At 39.4% G+C, this 16,253-nt stretch overlaps 1 protein-coding gene and 1 long non-coding RNA gene across 6 annotated transcripts in view; one reads left to right on the top strand and one right to left on the bottom strand.

The window, feature by feature from the left end:
- Positions 1-16,253, top strand: part of LOC112647133 (uncharacterized) — a 29,211-nt gene that overhangs the window by 3,606 nt on the left and 9,352 nt on the right. For 2 of the 3 annotated variants that reach the window (XR_007407830.1, XR_003128118.3), the window contains exons 2-3: positions 8,145-8,285; positions 10,759-11,011. This is a non-coding gene — a long non-coding RNA (uncharacterized LOC112647133). Of the gene's footprint in view, positions 1-8,144; positions 8,286-8,349; positions 8,482-10,758; positions 11,012-16,253 lie in introns of all 3 variants that reach the window. The other variant, XR_003128119.3, reaches the window with a different exon arrangement.
- The window catches only part of USO1 (USO1 vesicle transport factor), an 89,870-nt gene continuing 87,356 nt past the window's right edge, over positions 13,740-16,253 (bottom strand). For all 3 annotated transcript variants that reach the window (XM_025427774.3, XM_025427781.3, XM_025427792.3), the window contains 2 exons: positions 15,278-15,493; positions 13,740-14,754 (listed from right to left, as the gene is read on the bottom strand). In XM_025427774.3, coding sequence (XP_025283559.1) covers positions 14,665-14,754; positions 15,278-15,493 — 306 coding nt within the window. In that variant the 3' untranslated portion in view covers positions 13,740-14,664. The remainder of the gene's footprint in view (positions 14,755-15,277; positions 15,494-16,253) is intronic.

Genomic DNA, 16,253 nt, shown 5'->3' with positions numbered 1-16,253 from the left:
CATGGTGGCAGATGGATAGCCCATCAAAAGTATATATTCTTGCAAATCAAACCCACAATGAGATATTACCTCCCAACTGTCAGATTGGCTAAACTAAAAAACACAAGAAACAACAAATATTGGCAACGATATGGAGAAAAAGAATCACTTGTGCACTGTTGGTAGGAATGCAAACTGGTGCAGCCACTGTGGAAAACAGTATGGAAGCTTCTCAAAAAATTAAAAATAGAACTACCATATGATCCCACAATTCCACTACTAGTATTTATCCAAAGAATACAATAACACTAATTTGGAAGATACATGCACCTCTATGTTTATTGCAGTATAATTTACAATAGCTAATTTATGGAAGCAACCCAAGTGTCCACTGATAGATGAATGGATAAAGAAGAGTGGTATATATATATATAAAATCAGAGGATTTTACTCATATGTGGAATTTAAGAAACAAAACAAATTAATAAAAGGGGGAAAAAAAGAGATAAACCAAGAAATAGACACTTAGGGCAGCCCCAGTGGCCCAGTGGTTTAGCGCCGCCTTCAGTTGGGGGTGTGATCCTGGAGACCCGGGATCAAGTCCTGTGTTGGGTTCCCTGCATGGAGCCTCCTTCTCCTTCTGCCTGTCTCTCTCTCTCTCTTTCTCTTTCTCTGTCATGAATAAATAAATAAAAAATAAAATCTTAAAAAAAAAAAAGAAATAGACACTTAACTATAGAGAACAAACTGGTGGTTACCAGAAGGAAGGTGGGAGGGGGGATGGGATAAATAGGTGATGGGTATTAAGAGTACATGTATTGTGATGAGCAATGAGTAATGTAGAGAATTGTTGAATCACTCACTATATTGAACACGTGAAACTAATATAGCACAGTGTGTTAAATACAGTGAAATTAATTTTTTTTTTTTCCCTTTGGGCACCTGGATGGCTCAGCAGTTGAGCTTCTGCCTTCAGCTCAGGTCATGATCCTGGGGTCCTGGGATCCAGTCCTGCACCAGGTTTTCCACAGGGAGCCTGCTTCTCCCTCTGCCTGTGTCTCTGCCTCTCTGTGTCTCTTATGAGTAAATAAATAAAAATCTTTAAAATTATTTTTTAATTTAAAAAATAAAATAGGGATCCCTGGGTGGCTCAGTGGTTTGGCGCCTGCCTTTGGCCCAGGACATGATCCTGGAGACCCGGGATCGAGTCCCATGTCAGGATCCCTGCATGGAGCCTGCTTCTCTCTCTGCCTGTGTCTCTGCCCCTCTCTCTCTCTCTCTCTCTCTCTCTCTGTCTCTCATGAATAAATAAATAAAATCTTTTAAAAAATAAGTAAAAAATAAAATACCCATTCTTTTTCTATGGCAAACATGACTAATTGAGGAGAGTATTTTGTCCCACTGAGAAAATGTGGTGTCAGGATCTCAATCTGGTATACCTACTAGCCAATTCTGGCTAAGGCAAGTTATCAAAAAGGCCTTGAATAGGGTAGTGGAAGGGGAAGTGGGCGGGGGGGTTGGGGTGACTGGGTGATGGGCACTGAGGGGGGCACTTGGCGGGATGAGCACTGGGTGTTATGCTATATGTTGGCAAATTGAACTCCAATAAAAAATAAAAATAAAAAATAAAAAATCACACACACACACAAAAAGGCCTTGAATAAATGAAGACTGCCAAATAAATAAATAAATACATACATACATATATACAAAAATTTCATGTGGTTTTAAGAAACACATGAGTCGGGATCCCTGGGTGGCGCAGCGGTTTGGCACCTGCCTTTGGCCCAGGGCGCGATCCTGGAGACCCGGGATGGAATCCCACGTCGGGCTCCCGGTGCATGGAGCCTGCTTCTCCCTCTGCCTATGTCTCTGCCTCTCTCTCTCTCTCTGTGTGTGTGTGTGTGTGTGTGTGTGTGACTATCATAAATAAATAAAAATTAAAAAAAAAAGAAACACATGAGTCATTTTCCCTATCACTGCAGAAAATAGTTGCCTCAAGGCAAACTCGTGGCTAAAGGGAGTTCAGAACCAATAGCCGCTGCTCTACGGATTGCAAAGAATTTCATCTAATACCCAAGGGGTTTGGAAAAGCTATTAATGGCTATTTTTTCTCCATTAAAGGCAATTGGATAAGCAGGCCATTAACGGTAGGCTCAGCTTCTGTGCCTATGCCCAACAGGAATCTTTTATGTTTCAAGCCTTTAGAAAAATTACCACCATTTAGGCATAGTCAATAGACAACTGGGGAGGCTGATGCAGTAACAAATGCTGGATAGATCAACCATCCTGTCTGGAATTCCTTAAGAGCAGGAACAGACTTCAGTGTGCAGGCATCTATGACACAACTACTTTCCAAGGTCATCTCTATTATATCCTTTTGACGATGAGTGCAACTTTTTGTTTATGTAGACTTCCTCTTCACTTACAATTTCATTATATTTAATTTAATCAGTTTGGGTAATTTCAGTTATAGAGTAGGAAGGATAGAAAATAGAGATCAAAACCCAAAACTTTCTAGATTTTTTACAGTGTAAAGAATGATACAGAATCAGATTAGTTGCATGAGAACTCAGTTGTTACATAATACTAGTAAAACTTTCAAAGACAGTAACTGACTGAAGGTCCATTTTCATCCAAAGTCCCGCAAATCACCTCTAACAATGCTTCCAAATCAATCTGAACAGAGATCATGTGGCTAGCTCAGTCGGTGGAGCACACAACTCTTGATCTCAGGGTCTTGAGTTCAAGCCCAATATTGGGCATGAAGCCTACTTAAAAAAAATTAATTTGAATAAAAGTTGCCTTCTTTCTTAGAATTATTACAGGATTGTAGGCGTTATCAGATAATATAAAGCAAGAAGAAAATCAGAAAGAATGAAGAAAAAGTATGAAGAGCACAACTCAGCATCCTATTTACATAGAAGAACTTAAAGTGTTCTTTGCCCAAATAAACATAAATACAATGTAGCACATAAACCAAAGATCCTTGATTTTGCAGTGAAGACAGGAACAGGATGCAGTTGTCACATGCTCTGTGCCTTGAGGGTTCATCATTATAAAGAAATCCTCTATAAAGCTAAATATAGCAAGAAAGGCTTATAAAACTTTGTCAAAGATCCTGCCACATCATTTGAAAATAACTTCTCTAAAAAAAAACATTTCATTCTGTGTCTAACATTGACTCTCTCTCTCTCTCACACACACACACACACACACACACACACAGGAGAGAAAACTTAAAAATTCAAAAAGAAGGAAACAGAACAGTTGGACATCATAAATACTTTAATTTTTAAATATTCAAGGAGTACTTAAGCTTATTAAATGGCATTTCAGCCCATAGAAAAATTTTTGATTCAGGAAGGTCAATTAAGTCAATGGACAGCAAACAAAAATGAACCATACAGAGCCCTAGTACTCTTTAAGTAAGATAGGAAGTCATTTAGCTCCGTTATTAACAAAGATTAAACACCCAATGAGAGAAAAATATTCATTATGATCAAACTGACTTATTATGAATGAGCATTTGGTGGCTAATAAGAAGAATTTTAGTTCATTACTATAAATTGTAGAAAATGTTCATGTTAATAAGCTACTTATACAATATATTCCTTTGAACATTTCAGAAGAAAAGGTAATTTTAAGGAAACGTCCTTTGGATGATTAATGTTCCATGTCAGTCACACGTGGAACCAAGCAATTATAGGTCCTAGGATCTCACAGGGAACAGGAACACGAGATGGCTGCCCCCTTTCCTTCCCTTAACGGCTATCAGTATAATGCCTGGGCGGCTGGGAGAAATCATCCCAGATCCCTCTAGGTGATGATCCATGAGGCTCTGCCTTCTTGAAGTGATGCAACTCATTCCATGGAATGCAGGCCCTCATCATTTTAAAGTCTCAGGCTTTAAAATTAACCACATAAAGTTATTATTTGGCCAATTAAATGTGTAATACCACAAATAGCAAGATCTCGGAAATGATGGCACACAAGTTCTCAGGTTTCCAATTTGATTATGAACAAGTAAACAGAACTCATTTATGAAGCCAGTATTTGTGGAGTACCCACAATATGGCAAGCATTAATCTAGGCAACTGGGCCTCCATGATGAGCAAGACATGTCCTTGTCCTCATAGCGCTTACATTCACTCTTGTAGTTATAGAAACAGAAACAAGTATCTGTAGACAGTGACTATGTTGTGAGGTGAGCAAAACGGTGCAATGGGATGGAGGCTGTCAGCGTGTTGGGTGGTAGGGCTGATCTCCAATCTCTGTCCCATTCCCACCCCACTTGGCCTCTGCCTCATTCTGCTCTGCAGATAATTCACCTCCCTGTCCCCTATCTGGTGAAGGCTGCATCTCCACAGGTCTTCAGTTCACATCTTCCTGCTTTGAGAAGCTGAGAAAGAAGACAAATGCAGCTTCCTAGCTGGAGAATTTGGCCCATTTTGGTCAGGGGTACAACCTCTAGTCCAATGTACTAAAGTCTAGACAGAAACATTTAGAAAAGGAAAGATAAAGTTTACCAACAGACTTCCCAAATTAAAACAAAAATGAACAAACCCCACACAAGTATTTAAAGGAAAAGAAACTTAAATTACCAGGGTTATGACAATCATATTAGTCTGCTCGTGGTGAGAAAACAGCAACTTTCCCACATGATTAAAATTTTCCCAAAGGTTATGAGGCATCTAAAGATATCAGCACAGCTTAAATAGGGATAAAGTTATTTTGGTTAGGAAGTCCAGGTTTACAGGAAATATTCAAGGCTATATTATTTTAGAGATCAGAATGAGTTAGGATGACTCCTGTCTTTTTGGTTTATCTCGGGGTGTGAAGCTTTGTTTTTCCAGAATTTGGTATCTAAGATGTTCAGTCATATTGAAAGAGACAAGTCTCAGCTGCTTCTTTCTTTTTCTTTCTTTCTTTCTTTCTTTCTTTCTTTCTTTCTTTCTTTCTTTCTTTTCTTTCTTTCTTTTCTTTCTTTTCTTTCTTTTCTTTCCTTCCTTCCTTCCTTCCTTCCTTCCTTCTTCCTTCCTTCCTTCCTTCCTTTCTTCTTTCTTCTTCTTCTTTTTCTTTCTTTCTTTCTTTCTTTCTTCTTCTTCTTTCTTCTTTCTTTTCTTTCTTCTTTCTTTTCTTTCTTTCTTTCTTCTTTCTTTCTTTCTTTCTTTCTTTTCTTTTTCTTTCTTTCTTTTCTTTTCTTTCTTTCTCTTCTTTCTTTCTTTCTTTCTTTCTTTCTTTCTTTCTTTCTTCTTTCTTTCTTTCTTTCTTTTCTTCTTTCTTTCTTCTTCTTTCTTCCCTCCCTCCCCTCCCCTCCCCTCCCCTCCCCTCCCCTCCCCTCCCCTCCCCTCCCCCCCCCTCCCCTCCCCTCCCCTCCCCTCCCCTCCTCTTCTCTTCTCTTCTCTTTTCTTCTCTTCTCTTCTCTTCTCTTCTCTTCTCTTCTCTTCTCTTCTTCTCTTCTCTTTTCTAGTGGGCTCCACACCCAGCATGGAGTCCAATGCAGGCCCTGAACTCACAATCTCAAGATCAAGATCCGAGTTGAGATCAAGAGTCAGACACCCAACTGACTTAGCCACCCAGGCACCCCTCAGCTTTTGCTTCTACAATACACAAGCTATAAATATAGCCATGGCCCATCCACACCTAAAGGATGCAGCTAAGGGGGTTGCTCTGAAATGGACAAAATTCCAAAATAAATGTTCACTGCTGCCTGGACATGCTAATCTGCTTAAGCCTAATTACATAGCCATAGAAATCTACACTGCTGACCCCGGAGTCTTCACCTTTGACCAGCACGTTATATAAAGCACTTTCATGTCTACTCAGACAGTCAATCCCCAAAACCCTGGGATAAAAGAATGTTAGTTACAACTTATTAAGCACTTCCTCCATGTGCCATTCAGTTATTAAGTGTGCATGTACTAAGTAGTAGGCACTGTTCTAACACCTTTATATATATTAACTAGTAATCATTTAATTCTTATGAACATAAGGTATGATCGTTATTCCTATTTTACATGTATGGAAGCTGAAGCCCCCAGGGGTTAAATAATTTCCACCAAGTCACACAGCTCAAATGTAGTATAGTTGGAATCTGATCCCAAGTAATCCAGCTCCAGAATCTATGTTTTGGGGTTTTTTAAAAATAATCTCTATGTCCAACATGGGACTTGAACTTATGACTCCAAGATCAGATGACTCAGCCAGTCAGCCAGGCCTGGAGCCTATGCTTTTAATCACCGTCTTACACAGATGCTCTAGAAATGAGAGTTATTCCAATTTTACAGATGAAGAAATAATCAGTGCTGAAAAATTAAGTGACTTGCTCAAGTTTACTAATAGAATGAATAGAGATTTTAAATCAATGTTTCCAATATGACTGAATGCTTTCCAGATCTTTTGACTTCAAGTCAGTTTTCTTTCAATAACTGTAACAGCAGCAACAACAGGTTAACAGTTATGTAGGGCTTACTATACGCTAAACATTGTTCTAAACATGTTACAAACATAAACAAATTTAATCCACAGCTCTAAGGCATAGATACTGTACTTATTCCCATTTTATAGAGGAGGAAATGGAGGCACAGAGAGGATGAATAACTTACCCATGGCCACACAGTTGGCAAATGACAGAGTCCAGACTCAAATTCAGGCAGTCTCCAGAAACTAGACTCTGGGGGGTAACTAGGGTTGGATGCATCACGACAGTGGACCCAAAGATGGGATGAGTGCCCTTAAAAGAAGAGACACCAGTGAGCTTCTCTCTCTTCCCATGTGCAGAAGAGGTCACTATGAGCACACAGCAAGATGGCAGCTTCCTACAAGCCAAGAGGAGGCCTCACAAGGAAACCTACCTCTCTCACACCTTCATCTTCAATTTCCCGTTTCCAGAAATGAGAAATTCATTTCTATTTCTTAAGCCATTTAGCCTTTGGTATTCTGTTACCGTGCCCTGGGCTGATTAAAATGCATTGAAGTTGGGCAGCCCCGGTGGCCCAGTGGTTTAGCGCCACCTTCAGCCCAGGGCGTGATCCTGGAGACCCGGGATGGAGTCCCACATCCGGCTCCCTGCACGGAGCCTGCTTCTCCCTCTGCCTGTGTCTCTGCCTCTCTATGTCTCTCACGAATAAATAAATAAAATCTTAAAAAATAAAATAAAATACATTGAAATTAAAAAGTGTAGGAGCAAGGGTTCCTACTACAAGTATCAGACCATTTGCTCATCTATATTAAATGTATAGGGTGAGTGGGAGAGTAATTTAACATCAGTGCTCACCAGCTGGGGAACACCATGTTTCTAATGAGTTCAGTCTGCAGGTGAACAAATGCTTGTTAAGACAGAACCAGTGAATAAAAAGGAAGTTGTTCTGGAAGATGCCAATGTAATGAGTTTTTTACTATCTTCAGACACTGGTGATTTTACAGTGCTTTACACATGTTTGGCCATCACAAAAAAAATATGAAATTGCAATGAAATGAAGATTATTTGATGGGACTTAGCAAAGTATTATTGAAGTATCTTTAAAACCGTAAAATCTGAATTTCATGTAAGTATGAAAATTAGAAAATTGAGAAGTTGGATTTAGTGCTTGGTTGCTTACATATCTGGTCTATGATATAATTCATGTCTAAAATGAAATAGTTAACTTTTTTTTTTTTAATAGTTAACTTTTAAGTAGGACTTTCTGATACCAAGCCCTCTGTCTCAGCAAACAGCTATAGAAACCTGAGAGAAGGTTCTATTTTATCCTGTGCATTTGCCTTATATACATACAGCAGATATAAATGATTGCTTACCCAATATCCTCTTTACGCCAGCCCCCAGCCTGTAGCTTTCCTTCTTCTTGACATGACTTTAATTTTATCTGAGTAACCCCAGCCCCACAAAGCTGTGTGCCCTGAGAGGTGCTGCCCCATTGCTCACCACACCCCAGGAGTGAACTGTGATTAGTTGAGGCAGTCTCGGGGGGCTATTTCCTTTGATGCTGGTTGGTCTGCCAGCCATTGCTGGCCATGAGACCAGAAGATGCAAATTGAGTTAAGGATCTGAATACCAATCCTGCTTCAAATGCCACTGCCCCACATCAGCCATTGTAAGAGGTTTTGACTGTATCATAAGATACAGTAGACTTTATTCTAATGCTTCATTTTTAACTTTCCAGAGGGATACAGACAGGAATACTACCTGCACGGTACCTTCATGCCATCAGGAGGCTCAGGGACTATCCAGCTTCTTGCCCCCGTCACCCACCCCACCCCACCCTGGGTCCTACGCAGCTGCTAAGGAAGATCAAGGTACAGAGGTTCGTTCGACCGCTTTCTCACTGGTGTCTCTCTGGGTGCCGACTCATAGCTCTCCCTGTGCAGGTGCAGCTCTGGAGACCAGGATTTCATGGCAAACAAGGCAGAGAGCTACCAGCACAAGCATTCTCTAGCTTAACTTGGCAGGTGCCAAGGAACTAGTGCCATAAGAAGGCAGATCCAGGGTCACCTTCCCAGGTAGGCTTAAATCTGTGAGCCCCCAGCCTGATGTTAACTTTTACAGGAAATTGGCTGGCAGGTTCAAAGGAAAGGTTTTCAGGCTCTTAAAAGACACAAGATAGTCTTACTCTTCTGTGCACTGGTGTGTTTGAAAATGATGCTCAGAACTATACGTTCCTGGTCCATATAGTTTCCCAGACTCCACCCTAAGACATCTCCTTCCCCACTTTCTCCACTTTCCTCAAACCTCCTCCACAGCTCTTTCACTGATTTCTTGGTTCTTACTTGAGGAAACAGAAGCAATCAGAAGAGAACTTCTACACATTCCCACCACCACATACCAATTTCTTTTTTTACTTCCCACTGTCCACCTCTCCTCTTGTTACTATTGTCCACACTCCACTGTAAGACCACCCCCTCCTCTTGTGCTTTAAATTCTGTCCCCACTCTCATTCAAGGACATCACTTTAGCAACTGTCAGCCTACAGTTCTCTGGTTGATTATTCCTGTTAGTTTACAGCCTTTAGTATTTTCTGTTTTAGAATCTCTCTCACTTGACCCCATACCGGGTCTTGCTATGACCTGTTTCTCTACTGCCCATTGTGTCAACACATCTCAAGAGTTTTCTATGTCTGTTGTCTCCAATTCTTCCAGTCTTACTTTTCTGAATTTTCTATTACTTATAACCCAAGTTACCTTAAATATTATAAATTCATAAACTCAATAACATTTTTCCATTGAATACTGGTAATTACTATGACTTAAGATTATTAAACTGGAAGAAAGTTCTTCAATAGGAGAAATCCATCACTGAAATAGCAGTATACTGGAATAACCTTCAAATATGACTAAACTGGGCTCCTGAGTGACACAGTTTGTTGAGCATCTGCCTTTGGCTCAGTTCATGATCCCAGAGTCCTGGGATCCAGCCCTGCATCAGGCTCTCTGCCCAGTGAGGAGCCTGCTTCTCCCTCTCCCTCTGACTGCCACTCCCCCTGCTCGTGCTGTCAAATAAAGAAATAAATAAAATTAAAGACAAAAACAAATATAACTAAACTTAGATGAAAGAAGTGCTCATGTCCAAACTTGATTAGAGCAAGCACCTGAAAAGAGCTAAGAACTGAATAACAGCAAAATGGAAGGAAATGGGCAAAAATGAGAACTTTCTAGGTATTAAAGTCAAAATTGAGAGTTAGGTACTAAGGATGAGTCTGAAATTTCATTTGCACAATCAGGCAAGAGGATGGTGCCATTCAGCAGGGATAAGCATACAAGAGGATCAGATTTAGGAAAGGGAGGGACACAGTTTTTTTTTGAGTATGTTGGGTTTGAGGTGCCTTTGTAATACCAGAGACAATGAAGGGGATATGAAGTTCAGATAATTGGCCTGAAGATTCACATTTCTGACGTATGTGTCCAAATTGTGGATGGTGAGCTTCCTACTGTTGTATTTATTATTGACCAAAGTGACTGTTAACTCTGATCTATTCTGTTGTCTTTCTGCAAAGATCCCATCCTGGAATTAATTAAAGAAGGTAGGATTTAACACTTTGACATAAATATTTATTACTAAATTTACTACTCCCTTCTGACTGTACTGTCCCCACTTCCCATCCTATTTTGAGAACATCTGACAGATTAAGAAATAAGGTTCAAGAGAGTAAAAGTATGTGGGCATCCCAAAAGCTCCACCTCCCATTCATACCTTTGTGCACTTCCCTCCTACATGTAGGCAGGCTCCAACTTGCTTTTAGCCAAAAAAGTATGGCAAAGTAACGGATGCCACTCCGTGATCATATTATTTTATATTAAGACTGAGCCTAGCCGACTGACTTGGGTTACAGATTCCCCTTCTGTTCTGATGAAGTAAAGTGAGCATACTGCAGGATCCATGAGGCAAGGAAGTAGGTCGACCACTAGTTGCTGAGGGCAGACTCCAGCCAAACTGCCCAACAAACAAACGGAAGCCATCCTTTCTTAGCTCTACAGACATAACTTCTATTAACAACGTGAATGAGCTTTGGAAGCTTGTTCTTCCCCAGGTTAGCCTGCAGTTGAGCACACAGCCTGGCTGAACTTTGATTGCAGCCTTGGGATCCAGAGCAGAGGGTCTAGTTAAGCCGTGTCCAGACTCCCGACCTGAAGACTATGAGATAATGTATGTGGTTTTAAGTCACTAAATTTGTGGTAGGTTGTAATGTGGTACAGAAATCCATGTAATACTTAAGCTTTTATTCAGCTCCTCCTACTCTTCAAGATGCTAACCTTTTGTTTTGTTTTGTTTTTGTTTTAAAGACTTTACTTAATGCAGGCACATTTTGGTTTAAGAACACAAGAGGAAAAAAGAATCAAAGTCCACCCCATGGTCACCACAGGAACTAACTCGCATCTACCATCTCTGTGATGAGGAAACAAACTGTTTCATAGGGGCATTAGAAGCATGAAATGTCACAGAGACCTGAAAGAACTTTTTAAAGTGAAGAGCTGAAGAGGGGGCAAGCTTTGCCGCTATAGATACTCTTCTAGATTTGGAGAATAATAAATACATGTATGTGTCTTAATAATAAACTTATTGAAATAAGTCTAGAATTAAAAGCCAGAACTAGAAAATGAGGAGCAAACCAGCTATTAGAAATTCATGTGTTTACATCCTTATAGGTGGAAAAATGTAATTACAAAATTGGCTCATGTTGTTGTAATGAGTGAAATCAAAAGTAATATATAATTGCAGCAAGGGCAATGTACAAAGCTTTTCAAACTAAGACAATTACAATTGCTTATGGTGAATATGGAAAAAAACCCTATGTCTAGACAAAATTAGTTAATTTGTAGGAAGGGAAACCACATCTCTGGATATGTGTCACACCTTAATGTTTTCCCTTTGGCTTAATTTTCATTTTGAAAGATTGTAGAAAATCCTCAAGTTTCTGAGTTGTAGACGAAAAAATTGCAAAAATAACTTCTAGTCAGAGTTTCTGATAGGGAAGCAAGTCAGTTATCCACTAATGGGTCAATTTAACAAAATAACTTGCATTAAAGAAAAACCTTTCTGGGTGCCTGTCAGTTATGTGTCTGCCTTCAGCTCAGGTCATGATCCTGGGGTCCTGGGATGGAGCCCCACATTGGGCTCCTTGCTCAGTGGGGAGTCTGCTTCTCCCTCTGTCCCTCACCCTACTGTTGCACATGCCCATATTCTCTCTCACAAAAATATTTTTTAAAAACCCCTTTCAGGAAGTGGAAGGGGAGGTGGGCAAGGGGATGAGATGACTGGGTGACGGGCACTGAGGGGGCAATTGACAGGATGAGCACTGGGTGTTATATGTTGGCAAATCGAGCTCCAATTAAAAAATATATTTAAAAAACCCTTTCAAATGATATAATGTAATTAAACAAATATATTCTTCAGATACTTAAGAACTGTTTGATTAGTAGGCAGAGTTCTTAAAAAACAGGTTAAGTCCACTACTAAAGAACAAGTCTGCATCAATAGAATGTTTCATTAAAGCAGTTCTGAAATGAATTAGGTTTTCATTTTTCAAAATACCGCAGAAAATCCGTTAAAAGCTCAGAACTCAGTTTTCTCAATTCCAAAGCTCAAATTTGCTCTGGCATAAGATTATTTCATTGTGCATTTAACATTACTTAAAATTCCTTCCTCATCATAGGGCTCAGCTGGTTAAGTATGAGACTCCTGATTTCAGGTCAGGTCTTGAGTCATGAGTTCAATCCCTCTGTTGGGCTCCAAGCTGGAGGCGGAGCGTACTTTATTTTTTTATTTTTAAAAAATATTTTATTTATATATTCACGAGAGACACAGAGAGAGAGAGAGAGAGAGAGAGAGAGAGAGGCAGAGACACAGGCAGAGGGAGAAGCAGGACTTGATCCTGGGACTCCAGGATCACGCCCTGGGCCGAAGGGAGGTGCTAAACCGCTGGGCCACCCAGGGATCCCCCAGAGTTTTGGTTTTGATATTCTAACGGCAGATTTTCAGACTAGTAACTTAAACCTTTCAAAATGTGAGCAGCTACTTCATCTTTTCTAGTAACTTCGGGTGACTATTCTTTTCTTTCAGAGGTGCTAGAGGTATAAACCACAGTTGAATAACATTTCAAATAAGGACAAACACGTGTTGTGCTTTATGACAAATGTTCCACCCTAGTTCTCTGTACATAGAAACTGTAGAAACTGCCTTTAGTGAGCAGGCTGGCACATGGATGGGGAAAGAACATGAGAAATGAAAAAGCAGGATGCATATGCTGTCATAGTAGAGTTTCGATGTGGCGGTAAAATATACTCAAAGGGAGATAAAGCTGGAGTGCAGCAGAGTACAAAGGGTCTCATCTACCTGGCTGAAAACTCCAACATTAGGCAACACTAATCTCCTCCACTCACGTGTGTCTGGGAAAGTGAAGTGCGGTGGATACACAGGATGGTGGGAGGATGGGGGTGGGGATGGGGGGTGGGAACAGGACAGGACACACAACCAGGCTGCAGGCAGCCACTAGTAGGCTCCAGATACAATCCAGGCAAAAAAATATGGCTACAGTTTGGATGCTACTCCTTTGGGCTCCAGTGTGTAGCCAGGAGGCCTCCATGTGTCTTCTCCCCTCTAGGCCTGCCTCAATACCTGAGCTTTGGCCAACTATCACTAATTTTGAAGATGTTTCTTTCTGAAGATCTTTGATATTCCATCACCTACAGAAGTCTTATTCATACTCCTATTTTTCTTTATCCTTGTAACAGTCGCCTGAAATACAGCCATTAACCATTAGTTCATTAGGTGGTGTCAACTTTAGGAAGACTTTATATAGCCTGAGCTGGTCCAGTAACAGTCATGTGGTTCTCGGATGGCGAGGGCCAGAAGCATGGTGGGGCCCTCCCAGGTGCTCCATAGCACACAGCCACCTCTCCTTTTCAGGACACAGGAAGATACTTTTCTTTCAAAAGTCCGTGCCCTTTAGTGGACTGCTCAAACTATTCCTGAGGTCAGGAGGCAGATGGTACACATCCTTCAACTCTTGCTGTCTTGCCTTTAACTAAACTTCCTTCTTTAAAAGAAACACCTAAACTCTTCTCCAACCTCTTCTGCTTTTGCTCCAATTAGACCTTCTCATCTTACGGAATCCTAATTAGTTTTGAAGGATAAGACTGCTTTTAGCAGTTATAATAATGTAGTTTTAGTAAAAGAACTCTTCTTACCACTTCCACTTGCCTCAGCTTTTTTAAAGAATAAAATACTTTCCTCAAAATCTAAAAAAGGGAACCATGACCAGGAATTAAGTGAACATAGTATCTATTTTTATTATGAAACATTAAATTTTGACACATTGCTTCATTTGCTTTTTAAAAATCTATTATCTGACTTAAACCTATTCAGCAAAAATGCCAATAAATTATATAAATCATAGTTCGGGTCTTTTTAAAACTAGTATGATAATCAAATAACAATGCTAAATCTGAATTGTATGAGCTGTTAATTTGTAATATTTTTAAGTTCAGCTTAAAATAAAACCCAAACCAACCCACATGCAAATACGCTGTTGCAAAAGTTTCTGAGAAATGTCCTCCTCATCTCTGTGTATCTGTATCGTCCTGTTTCTTCCCTGAATGCAGCCAAATCAGGTGTGAAGGCACTCATTTTAAAGGTCCTATCCTGCCCATTTTAGGAGTTACATTGGATGGAGGGCTGATGATATCCCCAGCCTATGCTATCTTGCCTTTAAATGAATCCATTTCTTTAAAAGGAAATCGGTAGCTAAGAAGCCCAATACTGAATTTAGAAACAATGATTCCAATACACATTAAATCAAATGTGTTAGTACTTAAAGTCACATACTCTGAAAAGTAAAAATAATAGACAAATACAGAACTTATGTAAATGATCAATAAACTAAGATAAATAGCACTGCCACCACATGCTTTAAAATGGTGTATTTTTAGTGTCTAAGGTTCTTTGCAAATTATCTTTTGGGACAATTCAGATGAATTTCAATAAAAGATGTATGTTCTGCAAGAAGTTAGTTTTAAGGTTTCCAACATGGGTGCCATCATTAAAAAAATACATCAATAGTCTTATTAGTGAGGTTTTCCACTTGGGTTTCTAAATCTTTATTTTCTGTGGAGGTAAACCAAAGTTCTGTCTTAAGACTCAATCTTCAAAATTACAAAATACAATCTCTATCATTCCTAGAGATGTGAAAACTAGATGTGACCCTGGTCCTTGCCATCATCTTCATCCTCATCCTCCTCATCATCCTGGTCTCCGGATTCAAGTTCATCTTCTTCTTCCACCTAAAGGGAATATGCACTTATTATTAAGATTTGTTCACTTCACATTCAACATGTAATGACACATACTCTTTGATAAATTCTTTATTCCAGTAATTGCAACAGATTATAAGCCCTTGGATTTCCTTGATTTCCTGCACAAGGCTCCCTGCCATTTTTAATATGAGACGAGATATACAGGTTAACTTGCTGACAGATGGCCATACCTCTCTATATACAAATGTGGATTGAACATGACAAAAGAGAATGGTGGCACATGTGGATGATGAGTCTTGTGACCGCAGGAGCAAATCAATTCATTTCTAGGCTCAAAGCCCAAAAGACAAGAGTTAACAAATGCTGGAAACTGTGCCTATGTGTCTTAAGTTGATTCACTGAACACCATGAAAGTAGTGCAGATGATACCATATACACGTACCTACATATTTATACCTGTGATATGGATATGGAGACACGACATTTCTATGCCACAGTACAATTTTTAAAAATATACCGTAAATCATTTTTGGAAACATTTCATTCTTACCGGATGACCAAGTTCTTTGAGCTTATTCTTTAATGAAAATATTTTCTGATCCTGATCAGCCAACAGCACCAAGAGATCATCTTGTTCTTTTTTAGAATCTGTAACATCCATCTCGAGCTTGTTTTTCTCGTTTTGTAAAATGGCAATGGTACTGTTAGATGCATCCAGCTGCTCTTTAATAGCAGTTCTTTCCTCAGACAGAGCTTTAATTTCATTCTAGGAAAAGAAATGGGAAGATCAACTAATTTAAGATTAGTATTCACTCTCATAGGGTTTTTGACAAATAAACAATCTGACAAGTTTGGGGGTGGTGGTTTTGAATAGAACACACACACACTCTCTCTCATCCAATAACATAAAAATTTATGTTAGGCTATACATCAAAGATGGTTATTGTGAAAAATAGAGTTTAACATTCAAAAAATAGTTTTAAGTAGCTATTTTTCAAAAAATCCTAAGAGATAATACCATTTCAGATAGCCACAGGAATAAAGATACAAAACATTTTATGGGAGAAGCCAGATTGGCATCAGAATTAGAACTCAGTCTAAAACCAATTTTTTAAAATCCCAACTTCACGCATACATCAAATGGGAAAGAAAAATAGCTGCAAATAAAACTCATGGCTTAAAGATAAAATAATCTGACCACAATCCAAAAGGGATAATCACACATTATCATCCCTTTTCCAGTGTTTTATTCATGCCTTTTAGTTTTATTATTTTTACTTCATTCCTTTCTTCATTTTATTTATTCTGATTTCTCTGTCACACATAGGTTGGCAGGATCTAACGTGCCTGTCTTTAACCTAAAATGAAAGCCTACTTGTGGCTTGTGTTTTAGCCAAAGCTGTCCTCTTTATTTCTTTTTAATTTTTTTTTAGATTTATTTATTTATTTGAGGTGGGGAGCATGAATGGGATGGGCAGAAGGAGAGGGAGATAATCCTCAAGCAGACTCCACTCAAAGTGTGGAGC

Source organism: Canis lupus, chromosome 32 (genome assembly GCF_003254725.2).
Source record: "Canis lupus dingo isolate Sandy chromosome 32, ASM325472v2, whole genome shotgun sequence".
NCBI classification, from domain to species: Eukaryota; Metazoa; Chordata; class Mammalia; order Carnivora; family Canidae; genus Canis; species Canis lupus.
Note: the sequence above shows the minus strand (reverse complement) of the source record. Positions and strands in the feature narration are given on the sequence as shown.